Source organism: Saccopteryx leptura, chromosome 5 (genome assembly GCF_036850995.1).
Source record: "Saccopteryx leptura isolate mSacLep1 chromosome 5, mSacLep1_pri_phased_curated, whole genome shotgun sequence".
Taxonomy (NCBI): Eukaryota; Metazoa; Chordata; class Mammalia; order Chiroptera; family Emballonuridae; genus Saccopteryx; species Saccopteryx leptura.
The window spans coordinates 95,997,361-96,013,374 of NC_089507.1; the positions used below are offsets into that span (position 1 = coordinate 95,997,361).

The 16,014-nt window shown below is 40.5% G+C and overlaps 1 protein-coding gene and 1 pseudogene across 9 annotated transcripts in view; one reads left to right on the plus strand and one right to left on the minus strand.

Moving 5' to 3' along the window:
• Positions 1-16,014, plus strand: part of ZMYND11 (zinc finger MYND-type containing 11) — a 170,897-nt gene that overhangs the window by 46,601 nt on the left and 108,282 nt on the right. For 6 of the 9 annotated variants that reach the window (XM_066384347.1, XM_066384346.1, XM_066384348.1 and 3 more), the window contains exon 2: positions 14,194-14,328. The exons of 1 other annotated variant lie outside the window; for it this stretch is intronic. In XM_066384347.1, coding sequence (XP_066240444.1) covers positions 14,213-14,328 — 116 coding nt within the window. In that variant the 5' untranslated portion in view covers positions 14,194-14,212. Of the gene's footprint in view, positions 1-14,192; positions 14,329-16,014 lie in introns of those variants that run through there. 2 more of the 9 variants (XM_066384350.1, XM_066384351.1) reach the window with 2 other exon arrangements.
• LOC136406704 (KATNB1-like protein 1 pseudogene) lies at positions 1,901-2,734 on the minus strand (annotated as a pseudogene).

A 16,014-nucleotide genomic window follows, 5' to 3' on the forward strand; every position in this document is an offset into this window, starting at 1 on the left:
AGGCACTTCGAAAGATATGAAAAATAGGACATATCCTTTCTTACTTGAATTAATGAATTCTGTGGGGGGAGTTTATAATTATTTGTACAAGGCAATACATTTGAAGAGATGCATAATCTATTAAAATACAATACACAAGAGAATTTGATTCAATCTGATTCTAGGGGAAAGGGTTGGTCAGTAACAACTGCATTAAGTTCTAGAACAAAGAATTTTTTTTTTAAGCGAAAGAGACAGAGACAGGAAAGGAGAGATGAGATTCATCAATTCTTAGTTTTGGCAATTTAGTAGTTCATTGATTGCTTCTCATATGTGCCCTGACCAGTGGGGCTCCAGCAGAACCAGTGACCCCATGCTCAGTTCAGTGACCTTTGGGCTCAAGCCTGCGACCATGGGGTCATTTCTGTTGTCTCATGGTCAAGTTGGTGGCCGTGTGCTCAATCTGATGAGTTGGTACTCAAACTGGCAACCTTGAGGTTTTGAACCTGGGTCCTCAGCACTCCACGTGGATGCTTAATGCACTGCGCCACCACCTGGACAGGGGAGAACATTCTGGCAGAGGGAACTATTAAGTAAAGGGATAGAGGTATGAAATTTTGGGACATATTTAGGAATTTTAAGTAGTTCAGTTTAATAGTAATATACATTTAGGAAAGAATGAACTGAAAACTTTGGTTTGGTCCACATCACTGAAGACTTAAAATGACAAACTGTACATGGTATATAAGAAACTCATTTTCTTGGATTCATCTGACTTGAGCATGGGGTCATAGACAGCCCATGGTCACTGGCTTGAGCCCAAAGGTTGCTTTTTGAAGCCCAAGGTTGCTGACTTGAACAAGGAGTCACTGGCTCAGCTGGAGCCCTTGGTCATGGCATATATGAGAAGCAGTCAGTGAATAACTAAAGTGATACAACTAAGAGTTGATGGTTCTCATCTCTCTCCCTTCCTGTAGGTATGTCTGTCTGTGTCCCTTGCTAAAAAAAACAGACCTTATTTTTTGAGATTTCCTTTTTATTGATGAACAGCCAAATTTCTAACCATATTTACTAAATGGGAAATATTTTGGGGTTTTTTTTTGCTATTGCTATATTCCCAGAGCATAGAAGAGTTGAATAAATGATTTCATATTTTATAAGAAAGGAGAATTTTATTGGTTGTACATTTAAGAAATATTGTCCTAAAAGATCAGATTGTTTTTGGTGCTATTATATGGTTCAGGCATTACTGTATTTACCTTACTTGGGTTTGCGATGCCCTCTTTGGACTTCTCTAACTATGATCATCTTCCTTACTGATGTAACTTTGTTACAGGGCATCTCTATCCACCTGTGTGAGTTGGTTCAGGTAAATCTCAAAAATCTTTGATTTTAACTTGACATCTGTTTTCCGGAAGTGTGGCATTGCCTACTGCTTTTTTTCCCCCCAGGAATAAGTTCTGTGTGTTTGTTCACATAGTATAAAGTATATTCTTATTCAGGATTGCATTAAGATCTAGTAGTTCTTAAACAGTGTAACCAAATAATCATATAAATCCCAAATGCCTCAAAGGTGAGCAATCTTCATAGTGCACTTTCACCTCATTGAAGTTGAAGCTGTTCCTTTCAGATACTTTCTCACTTCAATGTGAAGTAGATTGTTAGAGTTTTATTAATGGTTTTATTATGTGGCTTTTTAAAAAAAGGTTTGATTTCTTCCACATTTCACACTTCTCCAATGAGACTTTTTCAGAAATCATAGTCCAGGGATGCTTTGAATTGCCAAATGCTTTTTATTAGATGAAGTATTTCAATGCAACTGTAATAAATAAGCATCTACATCCTTAGCTATATTACCAGTATATCCTGGAACCAAAGTAAAATGGTTTTCTTGTTCCCATAGTCCACTTAATTGTTGTTTTTAAATCTCAATATTTCTGTCATTTATAATCTCTGTTTTGGATGATAGTTCTGACCACCACTTTTTTATGACTACTTGAAGCCAGTTTAAACCAACTATTATATATTCTTTAAATTTGTTTTTAAGTGGTGACTTTACTAGAGGCAACAAGTCTACACAGCAGCTGAGTGAGATGTATTGTTTTTCCTCCAGTAAACCATTGGTAAGTACAGGAAGGCAATCCACCACCACTCCAAGGTCTTCTATCTTCACCAAATAAGCTACAAGCTCACTTATACTTCTCTTTTTCCAGAAAGTTAAAGCTACATTCATTCTCAAATTTCTGCTGAACAAAACTTGTGCCATTGTTTCATGGTCCTGAGAAACCTCAGAAGAAAACCCACTGTACTTTGATGATGGGCTTTCTGTCTGTGAAGAACCAGAATCACTGGAATTAAGCAAATATGTTCTACACTCACAGTATAATTTTTCAGGCAGGTGCCCCACACAAGCCAGTTCGTTTTCTTTTCTTTTTTTTTTTTTTGCCAGTTTGTTTTCTTTATTTGCCATGTCACAGCCCCCACTCCTAGGGGACTGTTTCTTCTTATAACAAGGATTTGGAAAAGGATGATGAACTAACTTTCTGTGGTAGATCACCTTACGTGATTTATCAGAGCTTTTCACAGTTTGTCCAACTGTTCTATGTATGTAAGTAGCCAACTGTTTTGGAGATTTATTAACCTCCTTCATGTTCTTACTAGTGAAAGTAGAGATCCTTTTTCTAGGAAGATCAATGGAATGATCCTTAATATTATTAGAAAAATTTTGTTTAACATTGTGGGTTTCAGATGCCATAATCTCTTAAGTACCAGCGCCTCATGGTACCACGGCCTTTCAGCCCAGCCCTGGCACTGACGAACAGCGCCTAGAAGCATAGCAAGTCCTATGACTCCCAGGCCCAACCCCACTCAGGACCATTCAGACGCGGCCGCCTGCTTAATGCTTTGATCGTGATTTTAAGCATTTGTAGGAATTGACATCACTCCTAGTGTTTCTGTTGTTAGATCATGTTATATCATGTTATATAAACATTTATTTAGGTACTGTTTTTCAATATTTACTGTTATTTTTTGTAGTTCTGAATAGATTACAGGGGGTCCTCAGGTTATGACATAGTTTTATTCCTGTGACAATGACCTAACACGAATTTTGGTGTAAGTAGAAACGCACCCTAGCCTAAGTCACTTACCTATCCTTACACAGTTGTAAAATCATGATCTAGAACATAAAAACGCAACTAGGCCACAGTAAAAGGAAAAGGACATAAATATACTGTACTGTACACTGTACTGTAGTAACAAAAAATGAGTGTGAAGATTTTTTCTTACCTTTATTCCTGTTGTTGGCTTGCACACTGAAAGGGGCATTGCAAGGTGGGAGAGAGTGACCTATTGGGAGGAGGAAGCTGGAGAGGCAGGACAGAAGGTCCTGAAGATACTGGGTCAGGTGAATCAGGATTGCTTAAGAAACATGAAGGTGATATTGGAGATGATTCTACCTGTACTACACGTGTTTCATTTCGAGAAGCAGCTGATGTAGAGGGTACAGGAGCTATTGCAGGCCTCTCTACCTTAAAGAATTGTTCCAGGTTAGCCTAGAAGGTTGATGACTTCTTTTCCAAAATCTTGCTATAGCATTGCAAGGCATCCGTAACAGCTCTGTAGACCTTATTGAATCTGTCATTGCTGGGGTCCTTAGCCTGAAGTTTTGCCAGTCCATCCTGTACCATAGAAAACCTGCTAAACCCTTGGTAGTAAATCTCTTGGGTTCTGGGTTTCTCTCTCTTTTCAGTCAGCTGCTTCTCCAGCTGAATGAGATCCTCAGCTGACAGTTCCTCTCCATGTGATGCTAGTAGCTCTGTGACATCCTCAGTCTCCATCTCAAACATTATGCTACTTCGTTGTTTAGTAATCACAGTGGATTTCGTAGGGGCTGATCCCTTTACACACACTAGGATACGCTCTAGGATACGGTCTTGATCTTTGATAATTGTTGCTACAGTAGAGCGGCTGTGGCCGCCTAGCACATGGCCAATGTTCGTCGCTGATTCTCCTTATTCTGATCTCTTTACAATGTCTTGATTTCGCTTCCGTCGTGATGGCTTTCCTCTTCAAAGCACTGTCATTTGAAGACTCTGACTTTCATTTAGGAACCATGATGAGGGCCAAAAAGTCACCAAACAAAGCAGCACAAATGGCACACTTGTCCTTTTAACAGTCCAAGTGGGTAGGTAAGCGTACCTGGGGTACAGCAACTCCCTCACTCACAGCCGCGTTACTGTGTGTTCTTCCCCCGTGCATGGCCAAACTAGTTCGCCCACGTAGTCTGAGTATGACTCTTAATGGCATAAGCCGAAACACTTACCTCTCAGTTTTTTAAAGTTTTTATGGGAGTGAGCGCCGTAAACTCGAAATGTCTTATGCCGAGACTGTTGTAACCAAAGGACCCCTGTATTTTTAATTTTACATATGTATTTTGAAAAAAATACAAGGCTGGGCAAAAGTAGGTTTACAGTTGTTTATGTGGAAAATAATACAATAATTAAGAAATAATAATACCAGAATAAATTTCCTCAGATTCACAACTGAATAGATTTATAACTGTACACCTACTTTTGCCCACCCCTCTATTTTATAGGTTGAATTAATGTTAACTGCTCCTGTTTGTAATCTTTATTTATTTATTTAGAAAATTAACAAGGTGACATTGATCAATAAGAGTACATAGGTTTCAGGTAAAGATTTCTATAGTCTTTGAAATGTTGATTATGTTGTATGCCCATCACCCAAAGTCAAATCATTTTCTGTCACCTTATATTTGTCCCTCTTTACAACCTTCCCCCCACCCTTTTCCTTGTCCTCCTCCCTCATGTCCACCTCCTCCTAGTAACCACTTCACTTTTATCAATGTCCATGAATCTCAGTTTTGTATCCCACCTATGTATGTAATCATAAAGTTCTTAGCTTTTTAAAATTTCTTTCACTCAGTAAATGTTCTCAAGGTCTATCCATGTTGTCATAAATGTCACTGTGTCACCATTTCTTATGGCTGAGTAGTATTGTATTGTATATATGTACCACATCTTCTTTATCCAGTCCTCTATCGAGGGACACTTTGGTTGTTTCCATATATTGGCTACTGTGAATAGTGCTGCAATGAACATGGGAGGAGCATGTGTATTTATATACCAATGTTTTCGAGTTTTGGGGGTAGATAGATACCCCGTAGAGGGATTGCTGTGTCATTCGGTAATTCTATTCTTAATTTTTTGAGGACCCACCATACTTTATTCCATAATGGTTGTACTAATTTTCATTCCCACCAGCAATGAATGGGGCTCCTTTTTCTCCACAGTCTCTACAACACTTATTATTACCTGTCTTGTTGATAATAGCCAATCTAACAGGTGTGAGGCGGTATCTCATTGTGGTTTTTTTTGTTTGTTTGTTTTTTTTTTTGTATTTTTCTGAAGCTGGAAACGGGGAGAGACAGTCAGACAGACTCCCGCATGCGCCCGACCGGGATCCACCCAGCACGCCCACCAGGGGCGACGCTCTGCCCACCAGGGGGCGATGCTCTGCCCCTCCGGGGCATCGCTCTGCCGCTACCAGAGCCACTCTAGTGCCTGGGGCAGAGGCCGAGGAGCCATCCCCAGCGCCTGGGCCATCTTTGCTCCAATGGAGCCTTGGCTGTGGGAGGGGAAGAGAGAGACAGAGAGGAAGGAGGGGAGGGGGGTGGAGAAGCAAATGGGCGCTTCTCCTATGTGCCCTGGCCGGGAATCGAACCCGGGTCCCCTGCACGCCAGGCTGACGCTCTACCGCTGAGCCAACCGGCCAGGGCCTCATTGTGGTTTTGATTTGCTTTTCTCAAATAGCTAATGAAGATGAACATCTTTTCCTATACTTATGGCCATTTCTATGTCTTCTTGGGAGAAGTGTTTGTTTAGGTCCTCTCCCCATTTTTTAATTGGATTGTTTACTTCTTTGTTGCTGAGCTTTGTGAGTTCTTTATGTATTTTGGATATTAACCCTTTATTGGACCTGTTTGCAAATATCATCTCCCATTTAGTTGGCTGCCTATTTGCTTTGTTGTCAGTTTCTTTTGCTGTGCAGAAGCTTTTTAGTTTGATATAGTCTCATTCATTTATTTTTGCCTCTTCAAAAATCCCTTGCCTTTGGGGTCAAATTTGTAAATTGTTCTCTATGGCCTGTTTGTTGTCTTTAGTACTTGCTCTATGGATTATATTATGCGTCTTTAATTTACCATAGTCCCCCTTGAATTAATATAATAGCACTTCACATAGAGTGTAAGAATTTATACGATATAATTATTACTACCTTTTTCCTGTTTGTGGTGGTGTTGTAATTTATTTTATGCCTACATATGTTATAAATCTAATACCTGACAATTATATCTTTGCTTTCAACAGCTTTTTTTTAAGAGAGAGAGAGAGAGACAGGGGCAGACTGGCAGGAAGGGAGAAAGATGAAAAACATCAACTCATAGTTGTGGCACCTTAGTTGTTTATTGAATGCTTTTGATCAGGGGGCTCCAGCCAAGCCAGTGATCCCTTTGCTCAAGCCAGCAACCTTGGTCTTCAAGCAAACAGCCAATTATCTTTTATTTATTTATTTATTTTAGAGAGTAGAGGGAGAGACAGAGAGAGAGAGAGAGAGAGAGAGAGAGAGAGAAAGGAGAGACAGAGAAAGAGAAGGGGGAGGAGCTGGAAGCATCAACTCCCATATGTGCCTTGACCAGGCAAGCCCAGGGTTTCGAACCGGCAACCTCAGCATTCCAGGTCGATGCTTTATCCACTGCGCCACCACAGGTCAGGCCAGCCAATTATCTTTTAAAGGAATTAATTTTTTTTTTTACCGTTTCCTCACATATTTACCATTTTATAGTCATACATAAGCTAGAAGTAATGTCTTTGCCTGGATTCTCACAGGACATATTTTGGACCATTTATGTCATAAATGACATCATGTAATGTCATATTTGTCAAAAATGTTTCATTTCCTCTGCCAGTTTTGTTACTGTTTGGCAAGGACTACACAGTTTATTCATCTTTTAATGCTTCATTTGGCTAGCATAGTGTGCCTTACACAAAATAGACAACTGTGGGTTTTTTTGTTTTGTTTTTGAAAGAGAGAAAGGAATGGAGAGAGATGAGCAGCATTAACTAGTGGTTGTGTCACTTTAGTTGCTCATTGCTTGCTTCTCATATGCGCCTTGACAGGGGGAGTGGGGCTCCAGCAGAGCCAGTGAGTCCTTGCTGAAGCCAGCAATCTTTGGGTCATGTTGATGATCCCATGCTCAGGCCAGCGACCTCAGTCACGGTTTTGAATCTGGAACTTCAGCATCCCAGGTTGACACTCTATCCACTGTGCCACCACTGGTCAGGCACTACTGTATTTTTTCTTTCTTTTTTTTTTTTTTTTTTAAGTGATATAAAAATGACTGAAATTTTCTTATCTATTTGTATAATCTGACAAGATAAATTATCTTTTAGGTTTATTTGTTAAACCTATTCTAAACCAACTGATTTTTCTTATTGGTATTATTATTTTTATTTTAATTTATTGGGTATACATAGATTCTAGTGTCCCCCTAAATATGCCCCCCTCCCTTGTGTTCCCCACCACATTCCCCTTGCCCTCCTCCCTGCAATGTCCTCCCCTGGTTTTGCTTTACTGCTCTCATCCCATCCCATCCTATCATCCCCTTTCCCTCTGTCCGCTTTCACTCTGGACCCCTTTGATCCCGCCTCTCTCTATTCTTTCTTTCTTTCTTTCTTTCTTTCTTTCTTTCTTTCTTTCTTTCTTTCTTTCTTTCTTTCTTTCTTTCTTTCTTTCTTTCTTTCTTTCTTTCTTTCTTTCTTTCTTTCTTTCTTTCTTTCTTTCTTTCTTTCTTTCTTTCTTCTTTCTTTCTTTCTTTCTTTCTTTCTTTCTTTCTTTCTTTCTTTCTTTCTTTCTTTCCTTTCTTTCTTTCTTTCTTTCTTTCTTTCTTTCTTTCTTTCTTTCTTTCTTTCTTTCTTTCTTTCTTTCTTTCTTTCTTTCTTTCTTTCTTTCTTTCTTTCTTTCTTTCTTTCTTTCTTTCTTTCTTTCTTTCTTTCTTTCTTTCTTTCTTTCTTTCTTTCTTTCTTTCTTTCTTTCTTTCTTTCTTTCTTTCTTTCTTTCTTTCTTTCTTTCTTTCTTTCTTTCTTTCTTTTTCTTTCATTTGTATTTTCTGAAGCTGGAAACGGGAAGGCAGTCAGACAGACTCCCGCATGCTCCTGACCGGGATCAACCCGGCTCGCCCACCAGGGGGCCATGCTCTGCCCATCCAGGACGTGGCTCTGTTGCAACCAGAGCCATTCTAGCGCCTGAGGCAGAGGCCACAGCGCCCGGGCCATCTTTGCTCCAATGGAGCCTCGGCTGCGGGAGGGGAAGAGAGAGACAGAGAGGAAGGAGAAGGGGAGGGGTGGAGAGGCAGATGGGCGCTTCCCCTGTGTGCCCTGGTCGGGAATCGAACCTGGGACTTCCGCACACCAGGCCGATGCTCTACCACTGAGCCAACCAGCCAGGGCCACCTCTCTCTATTCTGTTCCTCAGTTCACATTGTTTTATTGGATTCCTCAAATGAGTGGGTCAGTGATATTTTTCTTTCTCTGCCTGGCTTATTTCACTTAACATAATAGTTTCCAGGTCCATCCATGTTGTTGCAAAAAGTAAGATTTCCTTCTTTTTCATGGCCCCATAGTATTCCATTGTGTATATGTACCACAGCTTCTTATTTTTATTCTTTAGGTTCCCCCCCCACACAGAGAGGGATAGACAGGGACAGACAGACAGAAATGGAGACGAGAAGCATCAATCATCAGTTCCTCATTGCACATTGCAAAACCTTAGTTGTTCATTGATTGCTTTCTCATATGTGCCTTGACCGCAGGCCTTCAGCAGACCGAGCAACCCCTTGCTGGAGCCAGCGACATTGGGTCCAAGCTGGCGGGCTTTTTGCTCAAACCAGATGAGCCCGCGCTCAATCTGGCGACCTCGGGGTCTCGAACCCGGGTCCTCTGCATCCCAGTCCAATGCTCTATCCACTGCGCCACCGCCTGGTCAGGCTATTTTTATTTTTTAAATGTACCACAGCTGGTCCTGGCCGGTTGGCTTAGTGGTAGAGCATTGGCCTGGCGTGCAGGAGTCCCGGGTTTGATTCCCGGCCAGGGCACACAGGAGAAGCGCCCATCTGCTTCTCCACCCCTCCCCCTCTCCTTCCTCTCTGTCTCTCTCTTCCCCTCCTGCAGCCAAGGCTCCATTGGAGCAAAGATGGCCCAGGCGCTGAGGATAGCTCTGTGGCCTCTGCCTCAGGCGCTAGAGTGGCTCTGTTGCAACCAGAGCCACGCCCTGGATGGGAAGAGCATGGCCCCCTGGTGGGTGTGTGCATGCAGGAGTCTGTCTGACTGCCTCCTCCCCGTTTCTGGCTTTGGAAAAATACAAAAAAAAAAAAAAAAAAAGTACCACAGCTTTTTAACCCATTCGTCCAGTGACAGACACTTGGGCTGTTTCCAGATCTTGGCTATTGTAAACAATGCTGCCATAAACATGGGGGTGCGTTTTTCTTTTTGAATCAGAGATGTGGTGTTCTTGGGATATATTCCTAAAAGTGGGATGGCTGGGTCAAAAGGCAGTTCATTTTTAATTTCTTGAGGAATCTCCATACTTTTCCCCCCAGTGGCTGCACCAGTCCTCATTCACACCAGCAATGCAGGAGGGTTCTCTTTTCTCCACACCCTCTCCAACACTTATGTGTTGTTTTGTTAATGAGCACCATTCTGACTGGTGTGAGGTGGTATCTCATTGTGGTTTTAATTTGCATTGCTGTAATAATTAGTGATGTTGAACATTTTTTCATATACCTATTGGCCATCTGTATGTCCATTTTGGAGAAGTATCTATTCATTTCTTTTGCCCATTTTTTTGATTGGATTGTTTATCCTTCCTGGTGTTGAGTTTTAGAAGTTCTTTATAAATTTTGGTTATTAACCCCTTATCAGACATATTGTCAAATATGTTCTCCCATTGTGTTGTTTGCCTTTTTATTTTTTTCATATTGTCTTTAGCTGTGCAAAAAAAAGCTTTTTAGTTTGATATAGTCCCATTTGTTTATCCTGTTCTTTATTTTCCTTGCCCGTGGAGATAAATCAGCAAATATATTGCTGCAAGTGATGTCGGAGAGCTTATTGCGTATATTTTCCTCTAAGATGCTTATGATTTCATGACTTACATTTAAGTCTTTTATCCATTTTTTTATTTTTGTGAGTGGTGTAAGTTGGTGGTCTAGTTTCTTTTTTTTTTTTTTTTTTGCAGGTAGCTGTTCAATTTTAACACCATTTGTTAAAGAGATTGTTTTTACTCCATTGTATACTCTTACCACCTTTGTGAAATATCAGTTGTCCATAAAGGTGTGGGTTTATTTCTGGGTTCTCTGTTCTGTTCCATTAATCTATATCAGGGGTCCCCAAACTTTTTACACAGGGGGCCAGTTCACTGTCCCTCAGACCATTGGAGGGCCGAACTATAAAGAAAACTATGATCAAATCCCTATGCACACTGCACATATCTTATTTTAAAGTAAAAAAAAAACAGAACGGGAACAAATACAATATTTTAAATAAAGAACAAGTAAATTTAAATCAACAAACTGACCAGTATTTCAATGGGAACTATGCTCCTCTCACTGACCACCAATGAAAGGTGCCCCTTCCGGAAGTGCGGCGGGGGGCCGGTTAAATGGCCTCAGGGGGTCGCATGCGGCCCGCGGGCCGTAGTTTGGGGACCCCTGATCTATATGCTTGTTCTTATGCCAGTACCAAGTTGTTTTGAGTACAATGGCCTTGTAGTATAACTTGGTATCAGGAATGTGAAACCACCCACTTTATTCTTTTTCAAGATTGCGGAAGCTATTAATGTCCTTTTTTGGTTCTATATGAAATTTTGGAATATTTGTTCTATATCTGTGAAGTATGTCATTGGTGGTATTATTTTTTATTATTCTTTTTGTGGAGCAAAGTTTGGAACTACTGCTCACAAAAATTAGGGGACCAGGGAGCATGCAGATACCCCAGTACTGTCAGCCTTTTGTATAGTGCATTTTCACCAATGAAGTAAAAGTTAGTTTTGCATCTCATTTGTGTAATCTTTGACCTGTCATTTTCTTTTCTGATGTTCTTGTTTAATAAAAAAAAATCAAATGCTTTTTTTATTGCTTCATATTCATTTTGAAATATTCCCTAATTTTTGTGAGCAATGTATTATAAATAGTAGTGGGAAGAATTAGGATATCCAGAAATACCTTAAAACATGTTTAAAATTTTTCTATTAGTAGTATAATTCTGAAAACCCATCTTCTTTTCCAGAAGCCAGAGTTAACCCAGATTCACCAGAAGTGATTTTCTAGATAAGCTCTGAAGGTGACTGCTGGCTTTACTTGGGTTTTTCAGAGAAACAGGAAGAACTGATTTAGCTGTGAAAAGAAATGTAGAGGCAGAAAAAAATATTTGTAAGGCTCTGTTGGCGTCATGGAACGCAGTTAAATGCTTAGAATGAATTACCTTACTAATTCTCTTTCCCTAATAGATAAAAAAGGTCAGGTCAAGGAGATTTCAGCCATTTCAGAGGGCTTGATGTTGACCTCATGCCTACAGGCCTCAAGATCATAAGCAGTGTGCTTTAGAGATCAGGTGTCTCAGCAGCTTAGGACATTCCTAACAGATTCCTCTATGCCCTGCTCAGAGTCCAGGTATGCCTCTTCCTGTAGCATCCTGATGTGACCCTATTTTCCCCCCATCTTACCAGAATATATTGGTGGCCATTTTCCTCAGTTTACTCAGGAAATTTGAATAAAACAGCAATGTTGTTTCCAAATAATATAGTGAGTAACCAACACTAATTCAAGCACATGAACATTTCTAGTGACATGACTCCTCTGGTGTATCCGTCCCAGCCTTTCACACCTCAGCTGGAAATAACTACCTTATATTCTCTGTTTTTTGTTTTTGTTTTTGTTTTGTTTTTTTAAATTAAGAGCCAGGGTAATAGACTTCCACATGCACCCCAACCAGGATCTACCCAGCAATCCCCATCTGGGGCCCATGTTCAAATCAGCTGAGCTATCCTTAGTACCTGAGGCCGACGCTCGAACCAGTTGAGCCACTGGCTGCGAGTGGAGAAGAGAGAAGGAGGAGAGAGAAGGGAAGAGAAGCAGATGGTTGCTTCTCATGTGTACCCTGACTAGGGATTTAACCGTGGACTTCGGCATGCCAGGTGGACTCTATCCACTGAACCAATCGGCTAGAGGGCCTGTGGTTTTATTTTTAAAAAGGAGAGTGTTTTTATTTATCAATATGCCTATATAAAATTGAAAATTTTGGCCTCAGCCATGTGGCTTAGTGGTTAAAGTGTTGACACTGTCTGAGTTCATGTGTTCAAACCCCCCCTCCCTTCCATCACAGGACACACAAGAAGCAACAAGTGCGCATGATAAATAGAACTAAGTGAAACAAAGAGTTGATGCTTCTCTCTCTTCCTATCCCCTTCTTGCTCTCTCTCACCCCATCTCTCAAATCAATGGAAAAAAAAATTTTTTTTTTTTGTATTTTTCTGAAGCTGGAAACGGGGAGAGACAGTCAGACTCCCGCATGCACCCGACCGGGATCCACCCGGCACGCCCACCAGGGGCAACGCTCTGCCCACCAGGGGGCGATGCTCTGCCCCTCCGGTTGCAACCAGAGCCACTCTAGCGCCTGGGGCAGAGGCCAAGGAGCCATCCCCAGCGCCCAGGCCATCTTTGCTCCAATGGAGCCTTGGCTGCAGGAGGGGAAGAGAGAGACAGAGAGGAAAGGGGGGGTGGAGAAGCAAATGGGCGCTTCTCCTATGTGCCCTGGCTGGGAATCGAACCCGGGTCCCCCGCACGCCAGGGAAAAAATATTTTTAATTGGAAGTTTCAAACCATATAGGCCCTGGCCAGTTGGCTCAGTGGTAGAGTGTGGCAGGGTATGTGGATGTCCCAGGTTCATTCCCGGTCAGGGCACACAGGAGAAGTGATCACTGGCTTCTCCACGCCTCTGCCTCACCCCCACCCCCAACCCCACCCTCAACCCCCACAGCCATGGTTCTATTGGTTCTTGAGCCCTGGGAGCTGAGGATGAGTATGTGGCCTCTGCCTCATGTGCTAAAAATAGCTCGGTGCTGAGCAATGGAGCAAGGGCCTTATATGGGCAGAGCATTGCCCCATAGGGGCTTGCTGGTTGGATCCCAGTGGGGTGCATATGGGAGTCTTCTTCATTCACTGCCTCTCCTCCTCTCATTAAAAAAATACACACACACACACACACACACACACACACACACACACACCCATGACTAGAATTAACTAAAGAACTAAAGAATTAAAACATTTAAATTTGGGGGGTTTTTTTGTTTTTTTTTTTTTTTTTTGTATTTTCCCGAAGTGAGAAGTGGGGGGCAGCAGAGAGACTCTTGCATGCGCCCGACCCAGATCCACCGGGCATGCCCACTAGGGGGCAATGCTTGGCCCATCTGGGGCGTTGTTCCGCTGCAGCCGGAGTCATTCTAGTGCCTGAGGCGGAGGCCATGGAGCCATCCTCAGTGCCCGTGCCAACTTTGCTCCCATGAAGCTGTGGCTGCAGGAGGAGGAGAGGAGGGGGAGAGAGGGAAAGGGAGGAAGGAGGAAGGAGAGAGGGAAAAGTAGAGAAGCAGATGAGCGCTTCTGTGTGCCCTGGCCAGGAATTGAATCCAGGAGTTCCACACGTCGGACCAATGCTCTACCACTGAGCCAACTGGCCAGGGCTTAAATTTCATTTCTTAACAGTCTATAAAAAGATATGTTGTAATGTCAAAAAATAAAATTTTTATGTTGTAATATTTTTATCTTAGAATAAAATTTAAATGTATATATATTTGATATATTGGTGTATCAGTATAAATGTATTTTTGTCTAAGGTATAAGGTGGCCTATTGTCCTTAAGAAGATGTTTCTTTGGGTCTTAAAATGTCTTTATGAAGTAATGAAGTGAATGATAATTATTAAGTAATTGGTGATGTGTATTGTGGAAAATATAATTAAAAGTTGGCCATACTACATTAGTGTACTCAGCAGTAATCAAGAGCTACTAATAGTGTTATTTATATCGGTAATAATTCATTTTGTAATCCATGCTTTTTTCCCTTATTTTTTGTATATTCCTACAGCTAAAGCAGTTAACAGGTCATGGCACGTTTAACAAAAAGACGACAGGCGGATACAAAAGCTATCCAGCATCTTTGGGCAGCCATTGAGATTATAAGGAACCAGAAACAAATTGCCAATATTGACCGTATTACAAAGTAAGTAAATTTAAACAGAAATATCCCTGTAAAATTTCATATAAGACTGGTAAAAAAAAAAAGGGGGGGGGGGTGAAAATTAGCATATTCATTGTGATAATATATAAGGTACCAGTCACATTTTGCCTTGCAGGCGTATACAGTTGTTAGAAAAATAAATGCAGAAACATACACAAGCCACTTGTGTTTAGAGGTAAAACTCTTTAAAAAAAATGAAAATATGTAATATTTGTAATAGTATTTTAGTTATCAAAGATTTAACTTGAAAACAAATCTTTATGTCTTTTGTTAAAAAGGGTTTTAGTTAAGCATGTTTATGTAAACTAAAACCTTTTTCTGTTTGTTATTCATTTTAATATAGGGCTAGCATGGTACATATAATAAATAACATCTTTTTAGTTTATAGCCCACTAACCAAGAATTTTTAACAATTTTATTTTATAGTTTAGAAATATAGTAAATAAATCATCAGTTAAAAAAACTTTTTTTTTCCTCCTAGTTTCCAATGCTGTTTATCTTGGTAGACCAAGATTCAGAATAGAAAAATATCAGACTGCTTTGTGAATACTCAATTTACATGTTAAATATTATAAAGGAATCTTAAAATAGAACTTGATTTTGTTATATTTGTTTCACTGGGTATTTTTAAGGACTGAAGCTAAATATATCTTTAAAAAATTTTTCTTTGAGAGGAGGCAGGGAGGCAGAGGTCGACTCCTGCATGCATCTTGACATAGAACCACCTGGCAAGCCCCCTACTGGGCAATGCTGTGCCCATCTGGGGCCTCTGCTCCGTTCATTGCTTACCATCAACTGAGCTATTTTAGTGCTGGAGGCAAGGCCATGGAGCCGTCCTTAGCGCCTGGGGCCAACCTGCTCAAACCCTTTGAGCCCTGGCTGCAGGGAGGAGAAGGGGTGGTGGAGAAGCGATGGTCGCTTCTCCTGTGTGCCCTGACAGTGAATCAAACCCAGGGCCAAAGCTCAACCACTGAGCCAGCCAGCCGGCGCTAAAATGTTTGAATGATATTTTTTGGTAAGTTAGAATATCTTTATACTTATTCTTCCCACATACTTTTTAGATGTTATCTGTAAAAATGGAAAACAGATGATCTACTGAAGCTCATTTACTTACTCATGTTAGCCCTTTTAATAAGTAACTAAAGTGAGTACCATATATTTTTGTTCTTTACCTATATTCTGGTGGAGAAGATTATAAAGGTTAGTTAAGAGGAAAGGACAGGAGGAGAAAGGTATGTTATATGTTGTTCTGACTTTGTATTTACCCCTTGAATATTTTAAACTTGTCCATGTAGAAGTCCTTGCTCCTATTATAGGCTAACAGAAGAAAAAAATAGGTAACACCTAAGTGGAAATTAAGAATATAATAAATAGTATAAAATTATATTTTTAAATAAAGCAAATAATTTGAAGCATGGTAACTAAATACAGGTTACAGTGAGGTATTACTGATATAAAAACATTCTCTAAAAATCTCAAGGAATTAAAAACCAAAAGTATTTTCCCATGGTTGGGATTTAAAAAAAAAAACGAACAACTATAGTTTATGTATATCAAAATTATTTGTAGAAGAAAGTGGAAATAAGATATTGTTCTTTGGATTTAATTTTTAAAATTAAAGTTTTCTAAGCTTGATTGACCTATATCAGTTTTTCATGCTATTTTTTC